The sequence below is a fragment of the Cibotium barometz genome, chromosome 32 (genome assembly GCF_041138505.1).
Source record: "Cibotium barometz isolate CiBa-2024 chromosome 32, ASM4113850v1, whole genome shotgun sequence".
NCBI lineage: Eukaryota > Viridiplantae > Streptophyta > Polypodiopsida > Cyatheales > Cibotiaceae > Cibotium > Cibotium barometz.
Genome location: NC_141077.1, coordinates 25833536 through 25845504, shown reverse-complemented (window position 1 = coordinate 25845504; position 11969 = coordinate 25833536). Strand labels below are relative to the sequence as shown.

At 45.1% G+C, this 11969-nt stretch overlaps 1 protein-coding gene across 5 annotated transcripts in view; it reads left to right on the top strand.

Moving 5' to 3' along the window:
* LOC147620018 (Nucleotide-diphospho-sugar transferase family protein) overlaps positions 1–7220 on the top strand; it is an 8229-nt gene extending 1009 nt beyond the window's left edge. For 2 of the 5 annotated variants that reach the window (XM_086772152.1, XM_086772154.1), the window contains exons 3-6: positions 4469–4721; positions 4814–5788; positions 5887–6130; positions 6277–7220. In XM_086772152.1, the coding sequence (XP_086628278.1) occupies positions 4469–4721; positions 4814–5788; positions 5887–6130; positions 6277–6719 (1915 nt within the window). In that variant the 3' untranslated portion in view covers positions 6720–7220. Of the gene's footprint in view, positions 1–4468; positions 4722–4813; positions 5789–5886; positions 6131–6276 lie in introns of those variants that run through there. The other 3 variants (XM_086772155.1, XM_086772153.1, XM_086772156.1) reach the window with 3 other exon arrangements.
* Positions 7221–11969: the final 4749 nt, after the last annotated feature.

Genomic DNA, 11969 nt, shown 5'->3' with positions numbered 1-11969 from the left:
AGCCTTAGCTCCTCCTTTGAGGACCGCTTTGCAGCCAGTTTGATCAGAGTTTGGGTTCATTTCAAGCCAGTCCTTCTCCGGTTGCCTCCGGCCACAGATGAGGAGAGACACAGCCCTTTGATGTGGAACCCCTTCTTTAGGATGCTCAGTTGCCATCCCTTGGGCGCTCACTCTCACATTGCCTGGGGTCCGGGGGGGGGGTCGGGGATGGGGGATGGCTGAGTCGATAGTGAAGGTAATCTGATCTCTACCCCAGATCCCAGCAAGGCGTCTGTCCTACGTCTCTGGGGGGGGGAGTCTCTTGAAGCTGACCCACTCTCCCAAAGACTCCACCACAGTGGCTTGACGCCTTCACCCGCTATGATATCCCCCTACCAATCCTTGGTTCAGATGGGGGGCCCTTGCTGATTTTCTCAATTGGTCCCTAGGGTTGGTTGACCCTTTCCCCCTCTAAGGATTTCAGCGGTGGATCTCTTCAGCGGGTGAGGATTCTTGGCTTTCATGATCATTGGTGGCATATTGACCTCCCTCCCATCAAGGTGGCTTGAGAGAGCTCTTGGTGATTACGGATTTGGGAGAGCCGACCTCTGATGCATGTTCAGTGGGATCCATGCAGATGGGAGTGGTAAGACTCCCTAAGCCCGGAGAGCCCGACTACCCCCTTCTCTCATTACACGGTGAGGATGGTCGGAGATGGCACCTCGGTAGCTGCTTGCCTCCCAAGTCATTCCCTCCCGCTTCTTGGAAATTTTTGGAAGCGTTTGCGGGACACAACTATCGGTGAAGGAAGGTTGCACTCTTCCTTAGACAGTTAGCCCACCATCCTCGCTGTCGGCACTTGGCTGGCCGCTGGAGGTCGGCCGGCACAGTGTGTGCGGTTAAGCTATCCCTTGAGTCGCATGAGCATTGCCTTTGGGACTGTCCCAAAGTGCAGCAAGTCTGCGAGAGGATTCTTCGCCTCTACACAGGGGTGTGGTCCGCACTGCTAGTCTGGGTGACTGAGGCTGGCCCTGCCCGCTTCTTTGAGGAGGCAGTAGGAGGGTAGGCTCTTCGACTATTGTACTCTATTGTACTGCACATTGATGAAGTTCCTACTCTTGTCAGAGATGGGAGATCATCAGCAGCATTGTTGCATGGCATATATGGCGGGCCTGCTGCAGCGAGGTCATCAAGGCCACTCTCGCTGTTGGAGTATGCACAGGTAGAAGCATAGACAAAAGAAATAGAGAGAGCAATTGTTGACAAGATCACCTTTTGATTAGCACGAGGCTTTACAGTGGCAATAGCCAATAGATAAGTGTTACAATGTGCTTGGGGATTGGATGCTAAACAAGTAATGAGGGATTTCCTTTATATAGCAAGGCAAGAAGCTGGCAGGCTGCTCATGAAGTGGCCGACAGAAGCCCATGACCCTTAAAACATGAGAAAATACATAGTATGCCAAATAAAAGGCCATATTCCCTCACACAGATGCACAAAATTCTAACACCCCCTATGTAGCTCATATTGTGCAAAAGTCTGAAGAAGATGAAGATGCAACCATGGACATTGCAGTATTGTGCAGTACTGGACACACCTCGGAAAGAGCACCTGCGAACTTGACGACTCCAAACAAAATGCCACCCTAAACATCAAAGAAATTTGCTTGGCTTTGAATTCCCACACCAGTGTGCATTGAACTCCAAGTATATAGAATGTTGAGCTGTGGGACAAACCATACCCATAATCCCCCAACAGTGGACTATGAACACATCACATTCCAAAACCTCGAATAATGAACTCGGAACACATCTTGTCCATAGTCTCTGCTACACCAAGCAATGAACCTGGAACACATCTAGTTCATAGCTCCCAAAGTTGACCTTGTCTTGCTAGATTTTCATGCTTGGAACTACGACTCACGGTTCCCAGGTTCCAAAAAATTGGAGTTGCTACTAGCAGCTCCCTCTCTCGCCCACAAGCCTCCTTTGGTTGGAAGCACATGGGGGAAAACTATCTCTATAATTAGAGAAGAACACCATCTTGGTCCTCTCGAGCTGGAAGCGCCTTGGGAGCCCTAGATGAGTCACTAGAAGTATCTGAATCACTGTTCTGTGTCGTGTCTTTGTCCTTCTTTTGGGATGAAGACTTTCCCTTGTTCTTGTCCTTCTTCTTGGACAAACAGTCTTTAGACAAATGTCCTTATTTCCCACACGAGGAGCAACGACTCCCACCTTTCTTTTGCAGCGAAGAAAGTGCCCAATGAAGAAAGTGCTTGATCCTGACCATTCTTGACCTTACCTTGTAAAATGAGGATGGGCTCTTCCAAGAGAAGGGAGTTGAGGTCGTCAAAATCCAGTTGACTTGTTGACCTGGCACCTCAAAGTCTGAGAAACCACATCATACTCTGGGGGAAACTCTTTGAGGATTAGTGCAACCAATTGAGGAGAGGACAAGGCATCACCCATTGCTAGTAATTGGTTATGGATAACCTTGGCCTTCATAAGAAAATGATTGCATAGAACTACCAGTAGGAAATACTAGACTGTAGAGTTGCCGTTGCAGAGTAACTATCCTCATCGAGGGATCTTGAGCGTAGAGATCCTCCAACTTAGACTAAACTTGATTTACACTAGCAAGAGTTTGCACGGCATGTGTGACCTCCTTCGTAATGGTCCACACAAGCATTGAGTGCTCCTTCGAATCACGATCTTACCAGTCTTGTAATTCTGCAAGGAATTCATCTTCTTGAACGTGGGTCCAACGCCTCGAGTTTTGAAGACGCTCGGGCTTCTTCTCAGATATAGGACAGCAGAGTGCATGTCCACGATATGAAACTAGCACCAAGGCACAAAAGATTTAGTTAAAGAATGAGCTTTATAATGTGGAGAAGAAAAATATTTATGTGAACGATTATGCCTTGAAGATCAAGGGCATTGTGGAATCCCTTGCATCAATTGGTGTTTCTATTTGATGATGATGATAAGGTGGAAGTGTGTCTACATGGTCTTGGGCCACAATACAAGGCGTTCAAGATGTCCATTCAAAGGAGAAACACCTAAATGGACGGGCACACCCACAACAATGGCTCTGGTGTGTAATGTACAGACAGGAGATGACTGCTAACGGTTCTATGCAGAATTCTTTTGCCCCCAAATGCTGGAAAGAAGATCATCAAGAAGTGGGACAAGATAGAGCAAAAGAATAACAAGACCGTGCATGCCCGTCACAAAGTTTTGGAAGGTCCTCTTGGAAGTTGCACCTTTCATGCATATTAGTGACAAAGAGAAGAAGAAGAATCCGGGCTGCATCTAGTGTACCAATTAGGGTTGGAATTGCATCTAAATCATACTTTACAACAGCTCATAGCATTCGCTCTTGCCTCCGAGCAATTGGAGCAAAAAATAAAGCAAAGATGTGCTTGAATACAGCGCAAAGAGAGGGCCGTCCTAAACCCACAAAAAGGTGGACAGCCACCTAAACGGGGCTCAAAAAGGGCCAAAAGCGGGGGTAAGGCTGAAAATGCCTCTAGGACAACCCCAACAAGAGGCACTGGTTTGGGGTAACCGTGGAGCAAAGAGAGCAGTATCCAAGAGAGGGGAAGTGCTTCTCATGTGGTAGCAAAGACCACATGTTTAGAGAGTGCCCACAACTCAAGAAGAAGGGTGAAGAGAAGAAACCAAGGGTGAATGTACATGCAATTGTCAATGTGCAAGGGAATATGGAGCATGGAGGCAAAGAGAGGGTTGTATGCGAAGCTTGGGGACAAATCAAGGATTAGCTTGCTCTCTTTATGTTTGATGATTGTGCGGTAGATAACTTCATCTCCTTACAAATGGTAGCCGCTTTGGGCAGTGAGGTAGGAGACATGGGATCCCAAATTGAAGCAAGAGGGTGCCTTTGTGGGGGAGGAGGTGTGTATTTCTCCGCTCATTTGAAGGTGTGTGCATATACAGGGGTATTTGGATCATGAAAACTTTTTAGTTGCACCCCTAAATGGATGTGATGTGTTGCTTGGAAAGCTGTGGTATCATCTTGAGCCCGGAAAGGAAGTCAAGACGAAAAGGATCACTTTTATGCATAAGGGCTGTATGCATGCTATTGATGCCGGCAAAGAGGGTGCCTTTTTCAGGACTCAGTGCCCCACTTGAGCATAATTCAGCAGCAAGAAGGTTTCCAGAACCAGCCATAAAAATCATCAGCGAGTTCGAATGAGAGGATGTTGTGTAGGGTAATCAAGTCTGATTCATATATTGGTTGTTGTTTTGCAAGTCGGCATCCCAAGTTCGTTGTGAATGAGCAAAACTGAAACTATTTTGTATGTTTTGGTGCACATTATTCTCCTCCTCTGCTTGTGTTTTGTATTTTAGTTACTTATTTCCTATGTATAAAAACCTTTTTTTGTTCAGTTCCAAAGTAAAGCTATGATTTGAACCTCGATATCTCTTATGATTTATTTTTACATTTCTGTAATCACATGGGCTTGCAGGTTTTCAGGTGCACCTCTCTTCAACAGCATAATGGCCAGAGCATGTTTTTCAACCTCTGACATCTCAGTGCTTATAGATCCACAGTTTGTACTCATGCAGGACTTCATCAACACCCTTGAGCATGCCCACAGTCTTCAACACAACTGGCTGCTTGTTGCCATTGCCAAGAGCCTCCATGCATTTCCTTTTGAGCTGAACTCCCTGAACAGCTTTTGGGTTGATGAAGATAGTCAACCTGTAGGGGATGAGCAGGTGTGTGCTTGCTGAAGTTTTTGATTACTTGTGTTTTATCAACTACATGTGATTGGTCTTGTTGATGCAAAAATCATGGAGAAAATCAACAGGTACGTGCCTATGTCAAAGATCATGGTGTATGGAAAAGTTGCACCGGCAGATACCTTTGGGCTTGGAGCACAGAAAATGTACCCCTGCATGTTGGGGTCATGCCATCGTTTGTGTACGGATATGGTTTTCATCACGAGTGGCTCTTGAATGAGGCATTATCATCGGGGATTCGCTTTATTTTTGATGCTAGTGATGCTATTATGGCATTTTTTCCCTCTGATTTTGAAAATAACTATCATGACCACAGTAGCGCTGCTAATGCGAGAGACAGGTCTTGGGAAGCAGATAACAATGCCCACCTGGCAGCTTTATATGGCTCTTTCTATTTTCGCCCTTTTGACTTTGCAAATACGCCAGCAAAGCTTGTAAGGTGTGGTGATCCAAGCTTTAAAGTTTTTCGGTTTCTGTATCCATTATTTGGTATCAGGGCATCCGTTGAGGTCGGGATGCCTGCTTCTTTGAGTGGGCGTGATTCTGTTGAAATGCAGGATGTTTCAAGTGGTCAGCAGCCTTGGAATGAGAGCTTCCTGACTAGCTTTAGAAGGTTTGGTCTTGCTTGGAGGCAGACAAGTGTTATAGGATATCCATGCCCTTCAGCAGAAGTAAAAATCAAGACTAGGGGTCACACAAGCTTGAAGAAGAAGCTTATGATAGGAAGGCTAAGGGTAAGCTGCGATTGCAGCAACAACACACAAGAAATGAGGTTAGATTGTCCTTCCTCTAAAATGAGGAGACTGCCAAAGCTTATACCATCTAGGTCGTCTATGAGGGCAACAAGTGAGTCAATGCCTATGTCATTGGACTCTTTGCTTGCCAAAGTCTCAAATATCGACAAGGTTGTAGTCCTGTCTGTTGTTGGAAATAATTACAGAGATATGCTAATGAATTGGGTATGTAGGCTAAGGAAGCTTCAAGTTACGAGCTTTATCATTGGTGCAGTTGACACGGAGCTTTATGAGTTTGCTCTTTTGCTGGTATATGCTTTGCCACTCTACATCTACTTGTGAATTTAGGTAGTGGGTTTACCTTTTACTGCTTTGCATTTACCTGGTTCTTGACTTAAATGATGCAGGGACTGCCAGTGTTCATGAGTGGTCCAAGTATGAATTTGAGCTTTAATGACTGCCACTTTGGAACAGATTGCTTTAAGAAGGTGACAAAGATGAAGTCACGGATGGTTTTGCAAACATTGAAATTGGGCTACAGGGTGCTCTTCAGCGACGTGGATGTTTACTGGTTCAAAAATCCCATAGAGTACTTGATGTCCTTTGGCCCAAGGACAGTCGTTGCACAGAGTGACCAATGGAATGTAACAGGTAATCTCATTAGCATAGTAAGCTTTGTGCTTTGAGCATCTCTAATGCAGGGAGCCTATTTGTTTTTGTGGTGGGAGAGTTGTTTTACAATCATATTGAAAAACATAGTCCAAAGCAGCTCAACCAACCATTTTACATGTTTGCAGAGGCCCCTAATAAGCCGCGGCGACTCAACTCAGGGTTCTATTTTGCCTGGCCAGATTCTTCAACCATTGCAGCCTTTGAGAAAATAGTCAAGCATGCCTCGGCCAGCAACATGTCAGAGCAGCCGAGCTTTTATGATGTGCTTTGTGGGGAATCCGGACGGCATAGGCTTGGTGATCTGCATTGCTTGGAGCCTGAAACTAACGTTACTACCCATTTCTTAGATAGAGAGTTGTTCCCAAATGGAGCTTTCAATGACCTCTGGGGTAAAAAGAATGTAAGTGAGGCATGCAGGATTCAGGGCTGCTTTGTATTGCATAACAATTGGGTAAGTGGAAGACAAAGGAAATTTGGTAGGCAAATCGCTTCGGGACTGTGGGACTATGATGTAAAAAACAGGATTTGCTTGAGGAGTTGGCATGGCCACAAACACAGCCACGCTTAACCTAACATAATGAGAAGGATTTTTACACACTAAGGTGGGCAGCTGGCTGCCCTCCTTTCAGCTCAATCCCACTGTGGATTTGAACACTTGCTGGAGCGGCTGCTTAGATTTAAGATCAGCCCCCCCAGCCCGTTCCTGAGGTGGTTGCAGCAGGTGAAAGGTTTTTTAATTGCAAGGCTTGTCCTCATTATAGGTTGCCTGCTCATACTTTAAACCCTGCTGAGATTAAAGCCGGCTACTGGATTATAGGTTGCCTGCAATATAAGTTTCTAAAAAGCACGTTAATCATACTTTAAACCCTGCTGAGATCAAGCGGCTACTGGACCTCGAGGCTCCTGCGAATCATGAGAACAGGCCCTTTGTACCATTATTTGTCATAGTTACCATCAATGCTGTATTGGTAATGGAGGAGTGACTCACAGTTGAGGATTTGGGTGTATTTTCCATTGCCTCGCTTCTAAGGTTATGTAGCAAGGAAATAAACTCACTGTGTGAAACAAATGCATTTTGTGCCTTCTACATGTGCCATTTGAGCAACGGTTGCATTAGACAAGCACAACATAAAGCCCTGGAGTATGCCATTGAGGTACACAAGATGCTAATGTATGTACATCATCAAGCTCAATGTCAAACATGTACTTGGATATCATGGCACACGGTTAGTTTATATATACACATAGTAGTTGAGATAGACAAAAGTCTTGAACTAGGAGGAAAAATTTAAGGGGGTGGGCTTTCCAAGAACATAAACGCAATTGAAAGGGTGTAAGGAGGAAGAGAACATGGAAATCAGGGCTCAAGGTCCTTTGTGGGTATTGAAATCATCATGCCTTCACACTCCATAGTGGGAGGTGGGTGGATTTGAAACCAGTAGCTCTTGGTAGAGGTGCAGAAGCGCTACCGTTGAGCTATAATCCAAGAGGCAAGTGTCTAATTTCTTAATCATATCCTCATCCAATACTCTGGATGGGGATATGATGAATATAAGTTCCTTCTCAACTTCTTCGAAAACAAAAGAGAGAAAATTCCAAAGTTATTTGCAATGACAAGGGCATAATTTAATCAAACAACATGCTAGACCGTGGTCACTATAGCTTCCCAGGGAGCTGGTTGTAGACAATTATAAAAGTAATAGAAGACCAATACAAACATTGGACATGTTATTGCTTGTAATAGAGCCAACCTCTGACGTGTGTTTGATGGGACCCAGGTGAGTGGGAGTGATAAGACCCCTTCTCAGCTTGGAGAGCTCGACCACCCCCTTCTTTCAATACATGGTGAGGATGGGTCGTAGGATCCAAATGCATGTGATAGATGGCACTTTGGTAGCTGCCAGCCTCCTACGACATTTTCTCTTGCTTCTTAGAGATTTTTGGATTCCTTTGTGGGACATTATTGGCCAAAAAGGTCACACTCTTCCTCTAGCTTGCCCACCATTCTCGTTGTTGGCACTTGGTTGGCCATTGGAGGTTGGTCGGCACAATGTGTAGGGTTCAAGTATCCCTTGGAATCTCAGTGGCACTGCTTGTGGGACTACCCCAAAGCACAATAGGTATGGTAGAGGTTTCTTTTTCTCTACACAGCGGTGCAAACCACACTGCATAGTTTGGGAGATTGAGGTCAGCCTTGCCATGTTCTTTAAAGATGCAATAGGATGGCTATCTGTAGGATTGATGAAGTTCCTATAATCGATTTAGTCTCTAGGGACTTGTCAATGATGGGAGATCATCAACATTATTACACGGCACATATGGCGGGCCCCTTTTAGCAAGGTCATTGAGAGCACTCTCATCCCTCCTCCGGATTTCATCCCTACGGATTGACATCATTCATATCCTTCGTGGCATGGAGAGCATAGCTCAAGATCTGTTGTGGGTATTGAAATTACGATGTCGTCACACTCCATAGGGGTGGTGGGTGGATTTCTTAATCATATTCCCATTTGTACAAATCATGAGCTTACCTTAGCCTTGCTGAAGCATGTGTTGTTGGGTCTTGTTGTTGAGTTGCAACATCCCATGTGGATGTGCTAGCTCGTCTATATCTCGTGCTCACTTCGTTGTCAAACCGGAATGCTTCTTGTCAAAGGGGTCAAGGGAGAGCTCTCAATGCCTAGATGGAGGTAAGAAGAGACGATGCTTCATGATTGTTCTCTCACAAAAAGGAGGGAAAGAAGAAGCTAATTGAAGAGGGAAGCGTATAGTCAAACCTACTCAAGCATGCATCCATTTAGCAAGCATAAATTCGAAAGCATACAAGCAAGGAAGAAGAGGGAAGGAGAGCTCACAACTAAACTATTGGAAGGGAAAGATTGTGTATTGCGTATTGTGAAAGATGACTTATATACAAGTGACTAGTTCTCACACTAGGTCAGGCAAACTTAAAACTGGTTCGACCTCTATTACTAGTCTTAAGCAACTATGTATAGTAAGTTTGTAGGCTTTTCCTAATGGACATTAAGCACATAGTAAGGCAGCTTTATATGTCCAAGTAACCTCTTACAATAGTTAAGTGTCTCTTCTCATGTGAGTAAGGTGGCATGGTGGAATGAGTGTCAAGTCCAATGGAATGTTGAGCATGGATAAATGGAGGTTTAAGATACCTTGGCATAACAAGGTATTATGCTTGGATCTCATAGCGTGATGTTCAGAGATTAGGCCTTTGCTTGACAAATATCGCAGCCAGGTCGAGGTTTTGTTGGTATTGAATTTGAGTCGAAGAAAAGGATATAGGCATAGAAGCTCATTGGAAGTGTCTATGATGTCGAGGGTTCTTAAGGTGATCATGGGCCGGCTTGCGCTTGCCATGGTCCCCCCATCCAAAGATGTACCTAGAGGGTTGGTGTTGACGAGGTAATGTGTAGGTGCATGGGTTTGTGTGTCCGTGAGATGAGAAGTGAAAAAAATATAATACTCGTGATATATGTAGGTTACGTGCATGGGCGATATATGGAAGGTGTGTCCATGTGGGTTCAAGGACTTCTCTTAACATAATTGCTTTCTTTGACTCTTTTTTTTTGCTATCTTTGACATTTACTTGACATCCCTTTTCTTGGGGGTCAAGATTAGTAGCTTGTTAGAGGCATGGTAGCGTATTTGCACATGGTGGTCCCCACCACACAGCTGCAAGGAAGCAAGGCGCCCTCTGTGGTTTGAGGGATTTGGTGGTGTCGAGTGCTTGGGATAGGTGGATGGTGAATTAAAGGGGTGGGGTGGTCAAAGAAGAGGCATGGAAGGGTCTTGCTGATTGTAGGAAGGTCTAGGCGATGGGTCGTACCATGGGCCAGGCTTGCGCGTGCCATGTTCCCCCCATCTAGAGATGTCATGACGGTTGTCTGTGATGAAGCTCATTGTAGGTTCGTGAAAGCACAATGTCTATATGTGTATTATATGTAGAGTAGGTGACGTAAATGGGCATTGGGCAAAAAGGTGGACCCATGTAGAAGCTTGTCTGGTGACAACTCCAACACACTGCTTTCTTTGCTGTTTTCATTGTGCTTTCTTGGACTCTTACATATGGTTTTGAAATAGGACATTAGTAGTTGATGTGTAACGAGGCTGTAATTCGATAAGGCGGGTGTGACTAAGGTTGGGTTGTCCATGAGAATGGAAGAATTTTAAAACACTTAGGTGGGCTAGAACCTTGGTAGGCCATGAACTATGTGTAGCTTGTTAGACATGGCCAAATGGATCCGGGCACTTTATGAGCCTCTTTTTAAAGTGTTGGTGGCTCTTTGGTCTACTAGCTTGAAGAGTAGGGTAATGCCAGAAGGGAAGCATTATAGAGTGGTTGCGGCTTGGGGGTGAAATGTTGGAATGCCGAACATTGCTGACATGGCATATAGCGTTGCTTTGATCCTTTGGCATCTCTACCTAACTTGAGTAGCACGGATGTAGGCCTATTGTGTGATGTGGAGGGAGATGTAGAACACGCTTGATGGAGTTACCACTTTGTGATCTCCACTTGGGTGCATGGACCCAATATCTCCATAGACCGCAATTGGGATGCCCATGTGATTAGGCAAGTTGGAGGTTTTCATGAAGTCCCAGTGTGCCAGACATGGATGGAAATCTAGTAGCCATATGAGATAGGATGGCGGAGAATGAGAACGAGACACTCAATGAAGCTGAGATAAGACAACCAGATTGAAGGCAAGTATGCAAAGTGTTGGCATGGGGCATGGATGTTGCGTCCAAGAGTGGCAAGTGTTGGTGGAGTGCCTTGATAAGGTGTGGTGTAGACCATGGGTGCAATCGGAGCTAAAGGCATGAGTGCAAAATGGGTGCATGATAATACCACAAGGTACGAAGGGCACTCTGGTATGTGTGGCAGTGGTGAAAGGATGTGAGTGTAAAGGATTATTTGCAAACCGAAAACTTGCAAGGGTTTGACTAGAATCAGAAACTAATTTGAATTTGGTGGTGGCAATATTTTCTTTGAGATTTGCAGGTGGTTTGGTGATTGGGCTATCCGACGATGTACGAGCAAAGAATCCTAGTTGAATGAGCTCTACCCTCAATGAGGAGTGCTTTACCCACTCAGTGAGGAGCGAAAGTAAGTAGTAAAAAGAGAATGAAGGCCCACACAAGATAATCGGGTTCTTCAACACCACCACACCAGCATGCTCGACTACCTCACCAACAAGCTCCCTCACAAAGCCATTAGCAATGCTACAAGCCTGGTAAAGAGACCCAACTGCTTGCCCATCAACCTCGAAGCCCCAGTGCTACCGCAAGCTACTAGGCCGACCATCATCAACACCAATAATAAGGCAAACCATAGTAGGCACGAAGCTATCAGCACACAAGCACTTTCATTTGGCTGCTACTATCATTTTGGCAAGCAACAATCAACGTAACGTCGGTGCTTGCATTCTTCTCAACAACCCCATAGGTGCAGGTAACCCATATCAGTGGAGGTTTTGGTGAAGCCAGGTCGTGTTGGAGATGGCTAACACACTGATGATGCAATTTGTGGTTGCGATTCATTCCCTCATGAGGATGATGCTCTCTTTCTTGTGGTGGGTCACATTTAATGTGTACGATACAGATTTAAATCCAATAAGATACTTAGCTTCAAAATAATCGATAGTCATAGATTAAGGATTATTTACCGCTCGTGGGAATGGTTGATGGGTGGACTAATGAGGTCCATATCTCCCAAGATAAAATATTGTGGTAGCCTTGGTGTCAACTAAGGCTGGCCATGCTGCTTGGTGCTGTTTTTGGGGGAACTCTAGCCGGTTCTGCT